Source organism: Callorhinus ursinus, unplaced genomic scaffold (genome assembly GCF_003265705.2).
Source record: "Callorhinus ursinus isolate GAN/ISIS: 27379988/994484 unplaced genomic scaffold, GSC_fseal_2.0 scaffold8, whole genome shotgun sequence".
Classification (NCBI taxonomy): Eukaryota; Metazoa; Chordata; class Mammalia; order Carnivora; family Otariidae; genus Callorhinus; species Callorhinus ursinus.
In genome coordinates this window covers 29,603,173-29,623,807 of record NW_027397070.1, presented here as the reverse complement: position 1 = coordinate 29,623,807, position 20,635 = coordinate 29,603,173, and the positions used below count along the sequence as shown (strand labels likewise).

The following is a 20,635-nucleotide window of genomic DNA, read 5'->3' as shown; positions in this document are numbered from 1 at the left end:
AGTGCCTCACCCACCTCACCCCAGTCCTGGTCACTATCAGAGTAACTGACAGCCTCGTTTTTCCATGCTCTCAGCAACAGCGTACTGTGTTCTAGAGCTAGGTCATTCCTGTCCCACATGGGCTCGGTCAGTCAACCTTTGCTTGGATACTAAATCCCCGTCTAACTTTTTCACAATTGCAGTGCAGTCTGAAGCCCACCCTCATCAATCTTTCCATTTCTTTCATGTATGTCAGACTTGCAAAGTGATAGGGAGACTTCCACACCTTCCTTCATAAGTGTTTCCCCAATAAATCTCTTGCACATTTAATCACATTTTGGCATCTGCTTCTAGAAGACCCAAACTGACACATTAAGACATAAGGTGTATTTTGAATTAGAAAATGTGTAATATAGGTTTTAAAGTTTTTTATTCTTTTTTTAGATTTGAGAGTGTATGCAGGCATGAAAGCGCGGGGGGGGGGGCGGGGGGGAGAGGGAGGGTACATGGGCAGAGGGAAAGACTCCCAAACAGCTCTTAGGACCCTGAGATCATGACTTGAGCTGAAACCAAGAGTCTGATGCTTAACTGACTGAGCCACCCAGGTGCCCGCAATTTTTTTAGGTTCTAAGTTGAATGTGCAAAGCCAGGATATACAATGTTTTTTAAGAGAGAGCTTGTGCAGAGATGGATAGAATCTTAAGCAGGCTCCATGCCCAGGGTGGAGCCTGAGGCGGGGCTTGATCTCAACCCTGAAGTCAGGACCTGAGCTGAAATCAAGAGTCAGATGCTTAACCAACTGAGGCACCCCAGGATATACAATGTTTTAAAAACAAAATACAAAGCCTTTGGGTTTTATATACGAAGTTTTAATTAAGAAGAAGTGAAAATTTATTCAGATCAATTTATTTGAACTCACATCCAAGAAGAAACATTCAACTTCAGGATTAGAAATAAAAATGGAAAGAGTCTACTTCTTTTTGGGTAAGGGGAGGATCATACAAGCCCAACTGACAAGAGTACTAACAGTTTTGTGAAGTTACTACTTAAACTCTGTATATTCAAGTATATATCAAGTTCATACTTGGCTTATACAGAATTGATTCAATCCTAGCAAAGCAAGCATAATTTAAGTAAACCTTGAGTTTTACTTTCTTAAGTCTGAAAGTTTAGATTTGATTATAACCACAGCAAAAGTGATTATCTTCACTTCCTGCAAATGTAATCAACTTCTGAAATAACAGGCAAACATCAATTTTACATAAACCTTATGAAGGGTAGGAGGAAACTGCAATTGTTCATCCAATTCCAGAGTCTAAACCATAAATCCAAATTGTACTGTTACATCTATTGTCAAATCAAGCCAAGAAAGCCTATTACAGACTATTAGAAGTGAATGTGAATTTGCAGGGTCCACTGAGGGGATACTTTGAAAATCTATCACGTTATTTTCAAGAAATTACAGAAATTATTTTCAAGTATGCTCCAAGGGTCATCTCTTAAATGAAGAATTAACCTTCAGGAAGTCATGACAAGTATTATTTTTCTACATTTTATATGCTAGGAGATGAAGATAAAGATTTAGGATTGAGTAATCTATTCAAAATTAAAAAATAGATTCTGCTTTTATTTGAAATAGGATTAATGTGCCCCAAATCCCTCTCTGTTGCGCTGTACCCGTTAGTCTACACTTCTACTTAGAAGCCAACCCATTTAAAAAGTCACTTCCACTGTGTCGAATATCTTAATATATTAGAATGGCATAGGCAGACTCTTGTGGCATTGCTCATTTCTACTAGGTCATTAAAAAAAGAAAAAAAAAACCTTTGTGCTTTCCGTTCATTCTTTAGAAATAAAAATAAATGTAAAACTGATTAAAGACCAAAATTGTAAAGATTTTTTTCCAAAATATAAACAATAGTCTGCTTGACTTAAAATCTTTTATTCATTTGGGTATTACTTAACACACAGGGTTTTTTTTTTTAACATTTAAACATTATTCTCCCTGTGTTGTCTCCAGAAATAATTAAGTCTACTTTCCTGTAAAATTTACTCCACCAAAATCAATATATAGCCTATTTGACTCATTACAGCTAAAAGTGACAAAAACGTTTTTAAATGAAAACTAATAGTATAAGAGGTTTCAAGGTTTTTGTTTCATAGGAAGAAACCGCTCTATTACGTGGGTCTATAAAATGATCCAAACTTCAGAGAGACAGGAAGCTGATAACTTGATTTGTCTTCTTAATGGCTTTGGCTCATGAATAAATGATAATGGTTTGTATTTTTCTTATAAAAAGAAATGGAATTTGTATGAGTCCCACATTTACTCTACTTTTTAAAGGATTTCTAATTACTTAGACATTCTTTGTATTATTTATAATAAGTCACAACTTTAACTGAAAGCCATTCTTTGACCATTAGCTGAAATTCAGGAAAGAACACAGTTCTGTTCACCAAATCAATAAATCTAACCACAGGCTGACTAAAAGCTTCCTTTAATCTTCTTCCTATTAGGTCTTCCTTTAAATTAAACCATTCTCTCTATGAATTATTTAAGTGAATGGCATGGCTATAGAAAGATCACATAGGATTCTTCATACAAAAATGCTCAAGGAACCTAAAAAAATCCATTCAGAATATTTCAGGAATTAAGAATATGAATCAAGATGCTATAATAGCTTAAAAAAAAAAAAAGATGCGTGGTGGTGGTGGTGGAGTCATCCTGAAAAGCTTGAGAAATAGAAGTCAAGTTTATTTCCTGATTAGTGCAGGATGATTCCCAAAGCGCAGTTAACTGTCTGGTCCAGACTAGCTATTAGCAGTTAAGTAGTTCCCTTTCACTGTCAAGGCTCTTCCCTGAGGTGATGCCTAAATTCTTAATTTTAATATTTTATCTTGTTTCTTTTAGCTCCATACTCTCTCACCAATAAGCTCTACACATTTCCACCATGCTGATGCTTTCTCAACTCTGGAATTTACACTTTTCAAATGCCCACAAACTTAAGAGTTAAAAAATTTATATTTAGATATATTTGTATCTTTCCTCATGTTCCTCTCATGACTTAGTCACTTTTGTTATATATTCTAATAATTACATATTTTACATTTTAAAAGTAAGTTTGTGAATACTGGATGCTCTTCCAAATGTATCCTCACAAAGAGAAAGGGATTAACCTTTCTAAATTCCAATTCTTCAATGTTTTAAAAATTTATTATTACTCTTTCCTTTTTTCTTCATGGTAAACAATTCCCTTCTCAAGTCTTTATACTTCTACTTTCCAGATTTCTTTTCACTGTAGCAAATACCAAAGGAAAAATACAAACCATTTCAGAGTAAATGAGTCTCTTCCCTGCTCTCATTTATTAGATCATTTACTTCAAGGATATATACATGGCAGTATTTTGAAAATGTTAACAGCTATTAATACCTTGAAGTTGAAAAAATAAGAAAGCCAGAGAAAATATATCACAAGCAACCAGTCTGAATATATGAAAAGCTACTTATATCTTGATTTTCATATAAACTTTTTACCATTATAAAAGACAACATAATTATATTTCATTTTTTCTTTATAAAATTACTCTTTAACAGAATATTTGTTAGCTAGTCATCCCTTAGGTTTTTCTGTACTGATAAAAAGTTACTTTTAAAAGAAAAATATTTAAAACAATAATTGTTTCACAGAAACAGAAAGTCTCATTATCAAAATCTGATAAAAAACTATAATCATGGGTAGAGTCTTACTATTAATGTTCTTTCACCAAAAATGGATATTTAGGAAGTGTTTTATTGGTAAATAAGACAACCTTCTCAGTGATCTACAAAAGTGTCACAATAAAGATGAGGTAGTATGAGACTTTTCTACTTTTGTAAAAGGAAAATACCATCTTTAGAAGAGATATTTATCCCGATATCGGTGTTAATGATATCCTGAGCCTCATTACTCCACAGACAGGTGCCATAATTAGTAGTTACCCTACCTGGAACCAAGACAATCTTGAGATCACTGAGAAAAAAAATGCTAGAAAATGGTAAGAGATTTTCTTGGTTTAATTTTGTTGTCATTGCTAAAAATTTATTTTAAAGCTATTACTGAAAAATACCATCTTTATGTTTACAACAGAACTGCAGGAAAGGGAAATAAAAGCAATGATACTTAAGAAACATCTGTTCTAACTTGGAAAGTTGAGTCGTTTCAGTCCAGGTGGACGCAACTTCCTACTGGACCTAAATTATCATCAAGAAATCAGTTACTATGATATTAAAAAGGCCAATTTGTACAAAGGGTTAGACAGCTCACCAGAAGAAACGACTGTCTAGGCAATTACGCGCTGACTCTTTAAAAAAGTGGAGTTAGATAGGTTATCACTCCATTTACCTTTATTATACTGGGATAATGACGTTTCTAAAAATGCTTCCGTATGGGGATAGCAAATTTAAAATATTACTCCTAGTGCCTAGTACTGTTCAGTATGGCATAAGCCATGTAGCTCTCAAAATGTTTTCCCTTTTTTGACGCCACAGTAAAGACATGTTAATTCTGAAGACAGGAATAATTATTTGAAACCTGAAAATCAAAACCAATATTAAGTTTCAAAAAACTGAGCTCCATGTTTACTTCTTGAATCTTTAGTGAAGCTCACTTTAAAATACTGAAGACTACTTAGGTCCCTCTTTGGTTACCGATGGAAATTTCTGGCTGTTTATAAAACTGTGGCATCTCCCCAAAAGAAAAGGCTCAGAGTTTCTATGAAAAGGCTAATCAGAAGCAACAGTTCATAAGTAAATACAGAAAAACCCCAGAGTTGCTTTAGTATGTTAGTAACTACTACTTACTAATAGTGTTATCATTATTTTTAAAGCTTCCAGTGAGGAAGGAACAATATTTGTCCTGAAGATAGCAACTCATCTAGGTTGAGTGAAAGACCTATTAAAAAATAAATGACCATGCTACAGGGTAGAAAATAAATTCACCTCTAAAAAGTCATGTTCTCATTTGATTCTTCCTGATCAGATAAATCAAATTTACTAATACTGCTTTATAGTTAGTATTTAAAATGAAAACCCTTCAAGTTTACGTTCAAACCATTTTGTTACCTTTAACATCCCTATTATTTATTAAGTTACAAAACTCAATACATTGGTATGGATTGTGAATTACAACACACTCAGCTTTACTGAAGAACTTTAAAACAACTCTGAAAAGGGGATGGGGAAACTATATTTTATGTATAGGAATGCCAATGGCATAGGTTAACAAGGGAATTTACATGTAGTAAAGGACGTAAGATTATTTTTAAGGAAAAGTATGAAATATAGATTATTTAACTGTGTTTGCAACGCCTACCAAATTTCAAATATCCCTGGATTGTAAGCGAATTACAATTAAGAAAAAAAATTAAGTAAGCATACAATCTATTTGGTAAAAACAAAAACCAAACACCTGGTCAAAAATATTCATTAACCCCTAGTGTGTAACTTTAAACAATTAGTTTATCATAAGAAAAATAAACTGATCTGGAAGTAAAATTTAGGGCAGAGATTTATTTCAACTGCCCTTGTAGAAAAATTCAAAGTGACATAAGAAAAATAAAATATTAAATGAAAATATGTATATAATCATTCCCATATTCCCACACTTTCCCTAGCATTGTTCTGGTGCATCAATCCTGAGTACTCTAACTTTTGATTTATAGTGATATTCCTTCAGATATAATTTCATAGAAGAAGGAATTGGAAGGGCATCAATGCCATCATAAGTTGTACAGTTACAAATAACTGTTCTGCATATATGCTGTAAGGAAAAGGGGAAAGTCCGAATTAAAGGAGTGGATAAAAGTGGTTCGAAGAACATACAGGCACTCGGGTCCTTATAATGTTCTAGGAGCCCAGTAATGTCAGGAGAATGGAAGACACAAGGATCATGTGCATCAAAGCTAAAGTTGTGATTCCACTGTTCAATTCTAGCATGAAGAGAACGACTATAGCGTCTAAAACTAACTGAGAATAAATAGTCCTCCTGTGCTGAGTCTCGAAGTAAAAAGGTACCCTCTGGTTTTCCCTCTAGTAGAGCTTCAGCTGCATATTTATCCATAACTCCCCAGTAACATGGATTGTTATTGATCTGAAGGAGGTCTGGTACAAGACAGTGGACATAATCAATCTGGGTATGGTACTTAGGAGGTGTTTCCAACTGCAGGATTTCTTCATCCATTTCCCATTTGGGTTTGTTTCTTTTCCTGGAACTTGTGCAAAGTGTTATAATTTCATCATCTGAATCCATATCACTATCTTCTATACTGTTATTTGAAACCAGGTTCATCACAGAGCCAGTCACAGGACCACCTCTACATGAAGCACTGTTGGTGGTTATGACACAGGGCTGAACATTGGTATGTGAGAAGCAGTTTACCTCTTCTTCCACGTTTCTTCTTTGTTTTAGCTGACCATCCCTCAATTCACTCTGAGACAAGTCTGTGTTTACCCATTCATTGGATTTGGGATTTATAGGAGCAGTGTGTCGTTTAATAAAATGCCACCTAAAGGCTAAATCTGATCGAGGTGGGAAAGGACACTTATCTAACATGAGTTCACTGATATGAATTTTCCTTTTAGATGGAAGCCCCGAAGAGTGCCGACCACTACAATTCTTTATTGGAAAACACTGCCCCACAGCATCTTGCAGTTTCTGTTTAAGAGATCGGCCTAAAAATCTATGCCCACAGGAATGATCTAAATCCAACTCGATGGATGAACAGCTGTGCTTCCTTTCTTGGCTCCTTAAAGGAACTTCGGTTTTCTCTACAGCATTCACTGTTTCAGCATCTGAACAACTTTCACTCTTTTTTGACCAAGATAATTTCTTTCCACTCCACACATAACCGTCCTTTCTGTCAGCACTTCTACTTCGACTAGTTTTGGGCCTTACATCTACATTTTTGCTAATACTTTCACTATTTTCTGCCATTTTAACAAATTATCCACAAATTCCAGTGTTATAAATACTGCTTTTTCAGTTTTTCCAGCAGGAAGTTTCTTCTGGGCACTCTCTGGATGTATCTAAAGGGAAAAAAACAAAACAGCAGTCATTTGTCATTCACTTTTTTTTTTGAGAGAGAGCATGAGTGCATGAGCAGGGGAAGGGGAGAGGGAGAGAGAGAATCCCAAGCAGGCTCCATGCTCAGCGCAAGCAAGTGCACAGGGGTGGGGTGGGGGTGAGGGACAGAGGGAGAGGGAGAGAATCTCAAGCAGATGCCACACTGAGCACTGAGCCCAAATAGGGCTTGATCTCATGACCCTGAGATCATGACTTGAGCTGAAACCAAGAATCGGACGTTTAACCAACTGAGCCACCCAGGTGTCCAACTGTCATTTACTTCTCATACAGTAGTTTCTATATTAAACCCCAATCAGACATAAAATGAAAAACCACAACTAGTACAGGAACAAGATAAGAGTACTGGATATGTTGGAAGACAGTTCCAAGATATTTTGTTTTCACTTAAATGATCTGCTTTACCATATACTAGTAATTTCATAGTGCCTGGGAGTCAAGAATCTGCGTTCCTTTCCCACAGCTAATTTTCAGTGTAGATTAGAAAAAGTGAGGCCGCCTCTCTTAGTCCAACTGTATGCTCAAAATTGTATGAACAATTTCTAGTCTTGAGGTATATCTCATGCCAATCTCTCCTACCCTTATTTTTATTTCACAGCAGACCAGCCAGTGAATTGTTTGTAAGAGACTGAGAAATACATGACTTGGTGTTTGAGAACCACTACTATGTAGTTCCCTCACTTCTCTCTCCTTGCTTTCCTATTGATTAAAAATATGAACTTTAAGTTATAAAAGCTGTTAAGAATCAAATAATCAGGGGTGCCTGGGTGGCTCAGTCGTTAAACATCTGCTTTTGGCTTGGGTCATGATCCTAGGGTCCTGGGATGGAGCCCCGCATTGGGCTCCCTGCTCCGCGGGAAGCCTGCTTCTCCCTCTCCCACTCCCCCTGCTTGTGTTCCCTCTCTTGCTGTGTCTCTCTCTGTCAAATAAATAAAAAAATATTTAAAAAAAAGAATCAAATAATCACCACTGAACAACAGGAATGCCATGCAAGCATTCCCAATGCAGTTTGTCAACTTATTTCAGTAATTGGTCAATTTCACTATCAGTCTAGGAAGTTTTTAGAAAATGTGGAATTGGATAAAAATTTGTTTTTTACACATACACCTTTGTAATTTTCTTGGTACTTCTGAGAAACAAGCAGATAAATTTCTATAGGCCAATGACTTTCCCATAAAATTGGCTGGATATATTAGAGTTTACAACGTGAAATACTGAGTTTTATTAAGACTAATAGTAATGATTGGTCACAGAGGGGATTAGCTTAACTATTCTTAGGTGGAATAAGATTTAAGCCCAGAATTGGGGGTAAGTATTCTATAATCTCAAATATTTTACAAATGAAATTTGAATTTGGAGACTGAGAAAATCAGTCTCACTTAGCATACTGATTACAATTAAGTTTCTGATATGTCAGAGGAACATTATAATCCCAAGTCAAGTAAATGTTTAGAGCCACTTGAATGCATTTTCAAAGCAAGAGGATTTGAAACAAGTATCTGTAGTAGCAAATATGATTGGCAAGTACTTAAAAGTGTGAACTAATGAATCAGACTTGCCAAAGAAAATACTCCATTTCTGAACATTGAATAGCACCTGGTGATTATACAGATTATTTTGATTTAGTGACCTCACTAGTATATACTCATTTAAAATCCATATGGAAAATATTTTTAAATCTGATTTTGGAAGATACGTCATTATTCATTATACCAAAATTTTATTCAACATTATGCTTTGGCTGTTTGTTGATTAAGTTCTACTGAGCAAAAATAAACGAGAAGCAACAAAGTAAGCTGAAGAAGATGAAGAGTCATTGATCAGAATAAACACTTGTTATTAAGAGCTTACACTTTAACATATTTTTCAAGGTAAAAAAGTAAGAGGAGCCCCAAGCAGATCTTTTTCATTAATACTACATAGTTTCTACTTTTTTTAGTCAGTTGTGAAAAATATGTTAAGATTTGAAATGCTTGGTGATTTACAAAAAAAAAAAAAATCAAAATAGCAGTTTATTAAACTCTATGACCAACTTTACTCTACTGGATATAAGCTCCCTCATCTTGCCCATTACCTCTACATTTTACCATTTTTTCCTTCACTTCTATTATCAAAGATAGGCTCCCCATCTCTGTTCTTGATGGCATTCCCACCTTTACCAGGGCCTGCTTCAGTTTTGCTCTCTCAAGTTCTTTTTGCCTTCAATGAAATCTCCTGTAAAATCCTTTAGTGATTCTAATACTTCCTCTAGCTACTACACCGGCTGCTTTCCATTACTAAATTTCTTAGTATTATAACTTCACTTCCCCTCAAAATGAGAATAGCTTTTTGTTTTCTTCTGATTGTAAAATAAGTAATTGTTTGGTTTGAAATGGCCAAATGAAAATCTTTTTGCTCTATTCTCTCAGAAGTCAACCTAAAACAAGGAAAAAATGAGAAATAAAAACACAAATCTTATCTTCAACAGGACTAGCAGATGTCTATAACCTGAATCACAAAATATGAGAACAGAATATGAATGGAGGAGCAGTAAATAACTCAGCAGCAGAGAGGTGGGTAACACTAGGCACACAGATGACATGGATGAGAAGCAAACCAACAGAGTAGGCAAAGTCCAGGACCCAGATGATACAGAAATGTGGGCGGAGAACAGGGTGGAAAATGAAGCAAGTTGAAAATATGCATAAGTACAACAGGATCTCTCCAGTTTTTACTTCTACACTTGGAGGAGATGGGATATTTATCATTTGGAGAAACTGAACTAGAGAGGCTCAGGACTTTGGATATCATAGAGGGTAAAGGGGAGGTTTGGGACTAAAATCAGAATGAAAATTCCTACTTCCTTCTTCCATCCAACTCCCAGAACTCCAGCAGCCAGACTTATAATAGGGGACTAAAAGATACTTTGCTGAAGGTGGCTCAGTCATTAAGCATCTGCCTTCAGCTCAGGTCATGATCTCAGGGTCCTGGGATTGAGCCCCGCATCGGGCTCCCTGCTCGGCGGGAGGCCTGCTTCTCCCTCTCCCTCTGCCTGCTTGTGTTCCCTCTCTCGCTGTGTCTCTGTCAGATAAATAAAATCTTTAAAAAAAAAAAACTTTGCTGAAGAAATAGAATGGCCAAAGAGAAAAGACCTCTAAATGCTGACAGCTGGGACTCTGTCAATAGAAAGCTGAGGGTTGGGGGAGGTGCCTGGGTGCCTCAGTTGGTTGAGCAATCCAAGAGTGGACTCTTGATTGCAGCTTGGGTCATAATCTCAGGGTTGTGAGATCAAGCCCCTCGCCAGGCTCCATGCTCAGTGGGGAGTCTGCTTGAGATTCTCCCTCACCCTCTCCCCTGTGCGTGCGCACGCACACACACACACTCTCTCTCTCCCCAAAAATAAATAAGCGAATCAAAAAAACAAAACAAACCTGGAAGGCCACCCAAGCTTGCCAGTCCACAAGTCCCACATACTCACACACAGCTGCCAGGCAGCATTGTTGTGCTTCATTCACTCCAGAATATGAATGAATAGTCACAGGTCATCAGACTTTTGAGGAAAGCCTCTAACATAAACAACAGAGGCTAAAACAAAAAACTTAGAGAAAACAATAACCACAAAAAGGGCAGAAAATAAAATTGATTTCTTCCAAGTTAAGAGAAGATATTAAATCTATGAATGAGTAAGAGGAGTTTGGGACAATCAGAGAATAAGAAAGTTTTGTAAATTAAAAATATGAATACAGAAATAAAATATTCAATAGGAAAATTCGGAGAATAAACTGAGGAAATAACAGGAAATAGGAAAAAAATGATTAGAAAAGGTTAAGAAAGCTACAGGATCAATACAGCCATTTCACAGAAAATAACAACAAAATGAAGGGGGGGGAATTACAAAAGAAACTGTATCAGAAAATATCCCAGAATCAGAGGATATGAGCCTCCACAATGAAAGAGTCCACTGAGTACCCACCACAATGGGGGAAAAATACACACTGAGCTACATTATTCTAAAATTTTAGAATCCTTGAGATAAAGAGGAGATACTCAAGTTAAGAGGGTAGATGTCGTGTTGTGTTCTTACTACAGTTAAGTAAACAAATAAATCCAAGCCAAAAAATATATGAAAATGAAAAAACAGTCTTCCTGAAGGGAAAAGAGTCACAAAGGACTGTAAATAAATGGCATCTGGTTTCTCAACAGTAACACTGGAAGCTAGAGGCTAGTTTTGGAAGCTAGAGACTAGTTTCCAACTTCGAAGAGATAACCAGCCAAATTATCAATCAAATGAGGATAAAATAAATTTTCAGATATGCAAAGCATCAACAATTTTACCTCATATTAGAAGACAAGTCTTCTAAAATTAGAGTGTACACCCACAACAGAAGACATAACATAGGAAATAAGATATTTAACACAGGAGACAGGAAATGTGAATTATTAGGATGATGAAGAAGGAAAATCTCTAGACAATAGGGTATCCCCAGAGCATCTAGTCCATAGAATCACACAAGGCCATAGGTTCCAAGGTGGAAGATCTTGAGGAAAAAAAAAGAATTGACTTCTGGAAAATTCAATTGAGAAGAATGCAAACAGAGGAAGAATTAGGTAATTATTAATCACACAAAAATTCAAGGGTTATACAAGAAAGAAAACAGAGTTGTAAAATACCTGGCTCAGCAGTGAAAATATCATTTACATATTCATCAAAACTGTGATATAAATGCAATAAGAAAATGGGAAGAAAGGAAGGAGGGAGCGTTAAATCCTCATCTATCATAAAAGGAAGTCAAGTGATAATGTCTAGTAATTGATGAATCAAGAAAGAAGTATTAGCATATGATTTAGAAATATAAAGGTAAATATCAGAAAAACAGTTAAAAGATTGAAAGTGATGCCTTTGGAATGGGTAGGACTGTAGCATTTATCTTATCTAAGCTTTCAACTTAATTTTTAACCTGGGTGCATATGTCATTTTGATGAACATAAATAACAGTAATTCATACTCATCATCATTAATTCAAACTAAGCTTAAAATTATGAAAAAAAACCCAAAAACCGTCTATAATCCTATCGTTCAGCAGTAATCATTTTAACATTTTCATTATCTCTATGCATATATATGACAAGAACGCAGTTCCACAGCACAGTAATGGTGGCCACTAGTAGTATGGTTTGAGTCCAGTTTATTTTATACTAGCCATAGGACTTGAAACCTCTCAGTGTTTTTAATCTGTAAAATAGAGATATTGATGCTATCTATTTCATTCAGCTGTTGGGGATTAAATGAAATAATGTGTGTAAAGTACTCAGCTCAGATCCTAAACGTATTAAGTAATCAATAAATGTTCTTTTAAAAAAGAAACAGATATTAGATATATCTGTTTCATAAAAGCCAGTTTAATAGCAATTATTCATGGGGCACCTAGGTGATGCAGTCATCACAGTGTCCAACTCTTGTTTTCCACTCAGGTCCTGATCCCAGCCTCGTGTCCAGCTCTGCACTCATGGCGGTGTCCGCTTGAGATTCTCTCTCCCTCTCCCTGCCCCTCCTACTTGTTCTCTCTCTCAAATAAATAAATCTTAAAAAAAAAAAAGTAGTTTATAATGACGACATCACAGACTACTTCTGTCTCTAGTCCAATTCTAACTAAAAAGTTTTAATTTTTAGGAGAATAACATGCTTCAGTGAAAAAAGATCAATATGCCAGATATAGCTGGAACTTAAGAGACCATGAAGCTAGAGAACAATTTGACATTTTCCCCTAGAGAACTAATTTCCAGCCTTATTCTACATAAGCTAACATGCCAACATAACAGATTTCCTTTGGCAAGGCTTACCAACTTGTATATAATAGGTACTAATCAGTTAAGTATCTCTGGATTTTTGGTTAACTGTTCTTACATGTGCTAATGCTGCAGGTGTCCATAAAATAAAGTGACATACCATAGCCCTAGATGAATCTTCCATACATTTACTTGTACTTAAAGAGTTAATGCACAGAAAATCTTGACTTAGGTTTGTATGTATCTCAGAATAATAGCCTTCTATAAATTTCACATAGCTATTCTGTTAGAAAACTGAGTTCATGCTTCAGAAGTCCCTCCTACTTTTATAAATTATGGCAAAAACCTGATTTGGTAAAACATACCATATCAATATATGGTCCAAAATGTCAATTAAATGACATTTTGTTGTAGTCTTTAAAGCAGTAAGAAAATTTAACTTCTATTTATATTTGTAGAAATATTAGAAAATTTAAAATTCATTAATATTGATTATATGGTTAGCAATGTTCCCATCACTCATTGTCATCAAATAGTTATTACTTGTTGGATGGTGCTCTGCGCCTGAAGGAAGAGTGAGAGTTCCAAAAAGCTGAGGACCTGATGGCAGCCCTCTCCATTTCTTTGTTTACCTATAGTGGACTGCACTTGGTTCCATGTTGCCGGAATAGATTTGTGGATTATATCACCTTAAATAATAGAATCTTAAGAATACTTTGTAAATAGACACAATCATAGAAATTTTATAACATATTAGGTTTGTTAGTTACCTCAGAGCAAGGTACTGAAGTTGCTGAAATTTAAGGTGTTCTAAAATTGATGATCTTTCCTGGGATAGGTGGCTCTCAGAAGCTATTTAGCAGATATATTAAAAAAGAAAGGCAACACAAAACACTTAACTGGTCACTTCCCGGTATAGGTAACATCTTAGTTACTAAGAAAGTAATTGCTTAAAAAAATCTGTGCTACAGAGACATCCTTTTAGAAAAAGTATATTCAGAATTTCCTTCACTATTATGATTTCTTTACAAAAATGATAAAAATGTATCATATGTATAAACTCTCACATCTTTACACTTAGACACGTGGAAAAATAATTTTCTAATCTCCTCCACAAGTTTCATTAAATCTTAAAAATCTTTTTTTTTTTTTTTGAGAGCGTGCATGCAAAGGGTGAGGAACAGAGCAGAGGGAGGAGGAGAGAAACTTAAGCAGGCTCCACGCCCAGTGTGGAGTCTGACACGGGGCTCACTCTCATGACCCTGAGATCATGATGTGAGATGAAATCAAGAGTCAGACGCTTAAGGTTAACTGACTGAGCCACCCAGGTGCCCCAAACCTTAAAATTCTTAAAAATAAAAAAATTCAATCACACTGTTCTCAATAAAAATAACATTAATTTTTAGTGAGAACAAAATTTTTATTTTTCTACTTTTAAAGACTAAAGGTGAGTTTTAGAAAAGTGCTTTTGTGTCTTGCCTATAGAGGTAAAATCTAAATGTAAAAAAAAGTGTTGGGTTCGTTCTAAATCTGAATGAATCCTTTCAAACAGCCTATCATTAGTCTTGGAATTTTACAAACTTTGTATAAATGAGGCAGAAGAGATACAAAGTGATAAGAAAGTGGCTTTACTACCATTTTTTTAATGTATTATAGAAATCAACGATCATAATTTAAAAGGTGCTGACAAATCAAAGATCTTTGTTGGTAACTGCAAAGCTTTTTTTTTTAAGAGGGTGAAAAAATCACTTGGGAGAAGGCTGCTTTGGCTCTTGATTCAGTAATTAATTTTTTATGAAGGCAGCTAAATTACATTGCTCTGGGGAGTACACAGTGACATCTTTTAAAAAAATTATTTCTTAATGAGGAAGAGGCAAATATCTAAAAAGCAAATTTATATAAAAGCCATTGTCAAGAAAGCAAGTTCCCAGATTCCCAGAAGTCATTTGATCCCAGATTCTACTGCAAGGACAGTGAGCAAGAATTAATATCCAACATGGCCATTCTACTAACAAAGATTTAAATAACATTTAATTAGTTCTATTGAATAAGGCCAGGTAGGTGATTTTAATTCAAGATTTCTACAGAAAATTTTTAAAAAGCCAATAATTAGGGATGCCTGGCTGGCTTGCTCAGTGGGTAGAGCATGCAACTCTCAATCTCAGGGTCATGAGTTTAAGCCCCATACTGGGATGGAGTCTACTTAAAAAAAAAAAAAAGCCAATAATTAAAGGGTTAAACTTCATCTATCTGAAAAATTCTTTGTATCTCTGTGAGGTTGGCTACCAGAATACTGTAGTATATGTTAATTATTCATTGAACAACTACTTTATCTACAATGCTGATGATATCTAAGACCAGAATTCATGTAAATACTAAATTAAAATAAATTTGATCCTAAAATCATTATTTATTACACTACATAAAGAATTTATAAACAATTACTCTGATAGTAATTCAGGTCTGGGAATTTCCTCACCAAATCCACGACTCCAAAGTTTACCTGCCATTATGTGTCCCAAAACTCCCTGAAAGCATTCTGATCATAGGCTGTGATATCTGAATTTGATTCTGTGGGTCATAGTCCTTAACATATGATCATAGTTTGATACTTGAGGAGGATTCTGTGGAGACATTTAGGGCCTACAAATGGAATATACTGGATAGTAGATGACATATGAACTCCTTGAAATGTTAAGGAAAAATAATGAAAACCAGGTTTGTTCATATGAAAAAAAAACTCTGAAATAAAAAAAATGTTTTTTGTTTTTTTTCTCATTACAAGAGCAATACAGGTTCACTTTCCAGTAAATATTTTATTTTTTTAAAGATTTTATTTATTTGACAGAGACACAGCGAGAGAGGGAACACAAGCAGGGGGAGTGGCAGAGGGAGGAGCAGGCTTCCCGCCGAGCAGGGAGCCCGATGCGGGGCTTGATCCCAGGACCCTGGGATCATGACCTGAGCCGAAGGCAGACACTTAACAAGAGCCACCCAGGCGCCCCCCTTCCAGTAAATATTTTAGTGTCTGCCATTTTCATGCTGCCAAGTCAGGGCTCATGGGACTTAAATGATTAATAAACAAAATGAATTACTGATTAGTACCACTATGTCCTCCTCCTCCCCACACCCCCCACTTACTTTCCCAGTTATTGCTTGCTTATGCCAGTGTCCCCCAGTCTGTACTTTTCGTGGACACTAGTTCTAAAAGATGTTAATACACATTCTAGAGAGATGGGGTTTCCTTGTTAAACAAATTTAGGAATGGCTTTCCCTATTAAATATTATAATGTATATTTAGCAAAAGGTTCTGAGAGGTCCTTCAGGTAAGAAGTCTGCTTAACCCATAGTTTCCTGTACTTAGCTCACACAAATAATTTTGGAGCAAATTTTAGGGGAAATATTAACTTGGGCTAATATTTAAATGATTATACATTCCCTGAGCATGCCAAAGAGAAATGGCCAGGAACCTGTCACTGAAGAAGGTTAATCTAGAGTGAAGAGAGAACAGAAAACTAAGAGCTGGCAGTACCTGGGCTTTTAAAAGTGGAAGGACCTTAAAAGAATCTTAGAAACCAGAATATTTAAGATATATGATTGTAACTCTTTAGGGAATAAACTGGATTAAACAGATGTTTTTTTCTTTCCAATTTATAATTTTGTAATTATAAAAACTATATATGCTCAGCATAAAATATATGAACATTCAGAAAAGTTTAAAAGGGAGGGAAAAAAAACTATACTTCAATTACCTAAAGGCAGTCAATTTAGACATTTTGGCTCATTTCCTTGAAGTCTTTTTTCTTGTAAGAGTAATTTAGTCTAAAGAGAAAATTTTAATGTTTTAAGCATCTATAAAAAATTAACCATCTACAGTTTTTCACTCCATTATATTTAAAAATGAAGCATGGTGCCGATGAAATAGCATGAAGGGCTAAATCATCAAACATGGGCTAAAATCCAGACTTTGTCACATATTAGTTCAATCACCTGATTTTAAAATCTCATTTAGCTTCAGTTTTCACATTGTAAAATCTGGGTAATTCCAGTGGCCTGATGTTTTTGCCACCAGGATTAAGATGTATGAAAATAGCATACACTGAGATTAATGAAAATGCATATTAGCTACCTTCTAGTAGTACTCAGAACTTCTCATGGAGAAATTAATTTCTAAAAATAAGACGTGGAAAAGTGACAAAATTAAAAAAAAAGGAACAAGAGGAAACAAAGGCCACATATAAGGCTTGAAAATCTGAGGCTGAGGAGGCTTCAGCATTTCTGAAATATCATAAAGTATTTTATATTACTCTTGATATTAAATACTGTTTTTTTAAAAAGCTAAAAAATTTTAAATTCTTTAAAAATATTATGGATGTAAATAACCAAACCTTTAACTTAAAAAATGTAGTTTCTTAAAAAAAAAATGTAGTTTCTTGCAAGCTAACTTAGTAAATACATAGATTTCAACAGAAAGAGTAGGCAAAGTTTTTTTTAACTACTATAAATTAGTCTTTCCATTGCTTTATAATAATTACATATTCTTATATTTAAGCTTGGGTGACAAGTTTTACTAATACAAGTTTTAACAAACTAGTATAAGGTGACTCTAGACTTAAATAAAATGTTTTTATGTACTGATGTGTTTTACTAAATTCTAAGTTTTATGGTAACAGTTATGATATGGAGTGACAGTATGATAGACTATCTTGAATCAGAAGGTAAAAGACCTGTATGCTCTATTTCTCGTTTCGACATTCGGTAGGAGTGTGACTTTGGACAAACTATAACCTCTCTGAGTCTTGGTTTCTTCATCAATAAAAGAGTGATTATATCTGTCTTGCTGTGTAAGGATCCACTATCCATATAACAACACAATCAAATACTGTGGCTGTCTTCAGCCACAAGAACTGGATAGCTGGGAACAGAACTTTTACTGTATTGCCTTTTATACCTTAGGAAGTTTATACATATGCAAGTATTATTTACTCCAAAAATAAATTAAATAGGCTGGCAAGTTTCAGGACACCTTCAGAGATACACAAATCTTCAGATTTCTAAATTGCCTTTGATATTATTTTCTTCAATACTGTTCTCCTCAGTTATTTTTTATTTTTGTTTTTTTAGAGAGAGAGAGAACACACATGTGTGAGAGAGATGGGGTGGGGGGGGTGCAGGGGGAAAGAGAGAATCTTAAGCAGGCTCCATGCCCAGCACAGAGCCCACTTGGGGCTCAATCTCATGACCCCCCTGAGATCATGACCTGAGACGAAATCAAGAGTCGGACGCTTAACCGACTGAGCCACCCAGATGTCCCTCGCCTCAGGTATTTTAACACTCTCTTCCAGCCTTATCTTTCACATAATTAGTGATTTTTACATCAACTACATATTTTATTGAAAAGGCATGTTTTAAACCCCTTCCATAAGGCAATGCTGATATGCTTCTTAAATAAACTGAGTCTCTAAGAGTATATGATGTAGATAATAGTCATCGCCATCAGCAGAATGGTAATATACTCATGTTTTCTCACCTTCTTACCCTTGAGAACAATATTTGTGAGCGTAAGGGTCCTAAAAATGGTTGCAACAGAGCAAAGCTAACTAATCTTCCACAGCAGTTTAAACTGTGACCTTGGTGTCATTTTCGGTGAGTTCATTCAGCTACCCACTCCTATGAGACACGCACTGTTAATGATAAATAAATCCATTTGGAAAATTTTGACAGCCAGATCAGTGACAGCTACAATGGATTTTTTTAAAGACTACATTATCCTAAATAACCACACAATTTTGCTAACATTTAAGTTACATGCATTTCATTACCACACTGTCTTGTACATGTTGTTTGAATGTCTGTTTCCATCAAGACCATGAACTCATTGACATAAAAATTTGTTGGCATTTGACTGAAAGAGAAATGCAATACTAGCAAAAGTAATACTGAAAAATTTTACAGGGTAATTATTTAAACAAAACAAACTCTATTTTAAATAAAAGCACTAAGTACCCACCCAAAGTACTCTGTTAATAACACCAGACATCACTAACAATTAATTTTATACATCCATGAGTATCTCCTATACACTAAAACTAACAATCGATGGAAGTAGGTATCTCCATTTTAGAAATAAGGAATCTGACATCAGAAAAAGTAAAGCATAGTCAAGGTCATACAATGAGTAACTGTCAACTCTAAGGCCTAAGCTCTTTCCATACATGTGAAATTTGTAAAGGAAATTTTTCTTTAACCTATATGACTTGATTGCTAGGCAGAGTGAAGGGAGAGAAATATAGACACCATTCATAGTTTTAAAGTCACAGGGTTTATAGATGTCATAGTTAGGGCATTTTATACCTATAACTCTTATTTCAATTTACAGATTCTTCTTATGCTGAGCTCTGAATAGCACTACCTTGAAATCTCATCACGATATATTCAATACAGAGACGAATATTAAGAGTTCATCTTCAATTCCATAGTCTATCCAGTGATATTTACTTGGATAAAAAAATTACACATCAGTCTATCTAAAAATTAACGAATGATCTCCAAATAAAGTCACTCAGAAAGAGTAATCTCAGGTATCTTTTGTTGTTATGGGAAATCCACAATAGTTTGGCTATTTTGCCACAAATCCCAAGTTCATTTTCAGCCAATCATTCTTCCTCTTCATTAATATACCATACTTAAGTATCTAGGAAGCCTATTTGGAACCCTAGTACTAAAAACAACCTTCACAGAATGCCAAGACAGTAAGAACAATAGCACCGTTTGTGTAACTGTGTAACTTTTCACAATGGAACTAGATTGAAAAACAATGGGGAAATATCTACACCAGAAAAACGTCTCACTTATGTCATAAACTAGAGTCTGACGCAGACTAGAAGGTGGGTACCACAAAAATATGTAACTGTTAAGGTATTCATCAGACTGTTCTGCCAACACGGGAGAACATGGGGAAACAAAGCATAAACTTAATGGCCAAGACCTTCGCTCAGATTGTAAGGAGCGAAGTATTCAACAATATACTTTAGTTCTGTCTCTTCTTTTAGCTCTAAATATGCAGTTCAGTGAATTTTAGGTGGGGTCTGAACGGGGAAATCCAAGTTACTTTCTTCTTAAGGAATATATAGAGAGTCCCCCCCCCCCCCCCGCCCCAAATAAGCATTAATGTGCAGGCCATACCTCTAGGAACTGAGAACTGGGATTAAAGTCTTCCCTCCTTTATCTCTATAGAAACGACAAGATGAGGGCACGAAGGATGCCAGGATTAAAGGTTTGGGAAGGGTCTCGCTCTCCTCGAGAGAAGATGCTCAAAGACCTCATCCTCTAACCGGGCCCCAAGGAGGAACTGGTCACGTACAGGCACTCGGATACGGCTGCATGTTAGGAGAGCCTGGAAAGTGATAGCTGACCCCAATCGGCAAGGCCGGGCAGCAACCACCCTTCCCCCACTCACCTCTCAGAGCGCAGCTTAACTGGGGCTGTCCGAATAACTGCCGCCATCACCATCGCCATCACTCTGAGAGCTCGCTAAGGTGGAGAAGGGAGACCCAGCCACTCCTACACCTCGTGTAGATCTTAAAAGGCGGACGCCTTTCTGCAAGCCCCCACCCGTCGGCGTTGAGTTCCTGTCTCACACGTTGCGGTCACCGCCTCCACCTGCTCCCAAAGCGCTGCCATCACTTCCGTGTTCGGCACCCTCCCTTTCTTCCTCACTCTCCCAGCAACCGGCTTTTTCCCTGGCAGGCGGCGCGCAGCTGACGCCACCA

The 20,635-nt window shown here is 35.9% G+C and overlaps 1 protein-coding gene across 1 annotated transcript; it reads right to left on the bottom strand.

Annotated features, from left to right (window-relative positions):
* Positions 1 to 826: 826 nt before the first annotated feature.
* SOCS4 (suppressor of cytokine signaling 4) lies at positions 827 to 20,604 on the bottom strand. Its single transcript, XM_025870007.2, has 2 exons — positions 20,323 to 20,604; positions 827 to 7,042 (listed from the first exon to the last, which is right to left on the bottom strand). Exon 2 carries the CDS (start codon positions 6,948 to 6,950, stop codon positions 5,628 to 5,630), a length of 1,323 nt encoding a protein of 440 aa, XP_025725792.1. The 5' UTR covers positions 6,951 to 7,042; positions 20,323 to 20,604; the 3' UTR covers positions 827 to 5,627.
* Positions 20,605 to 20,635: the final 31 nt, after the last annotated feature.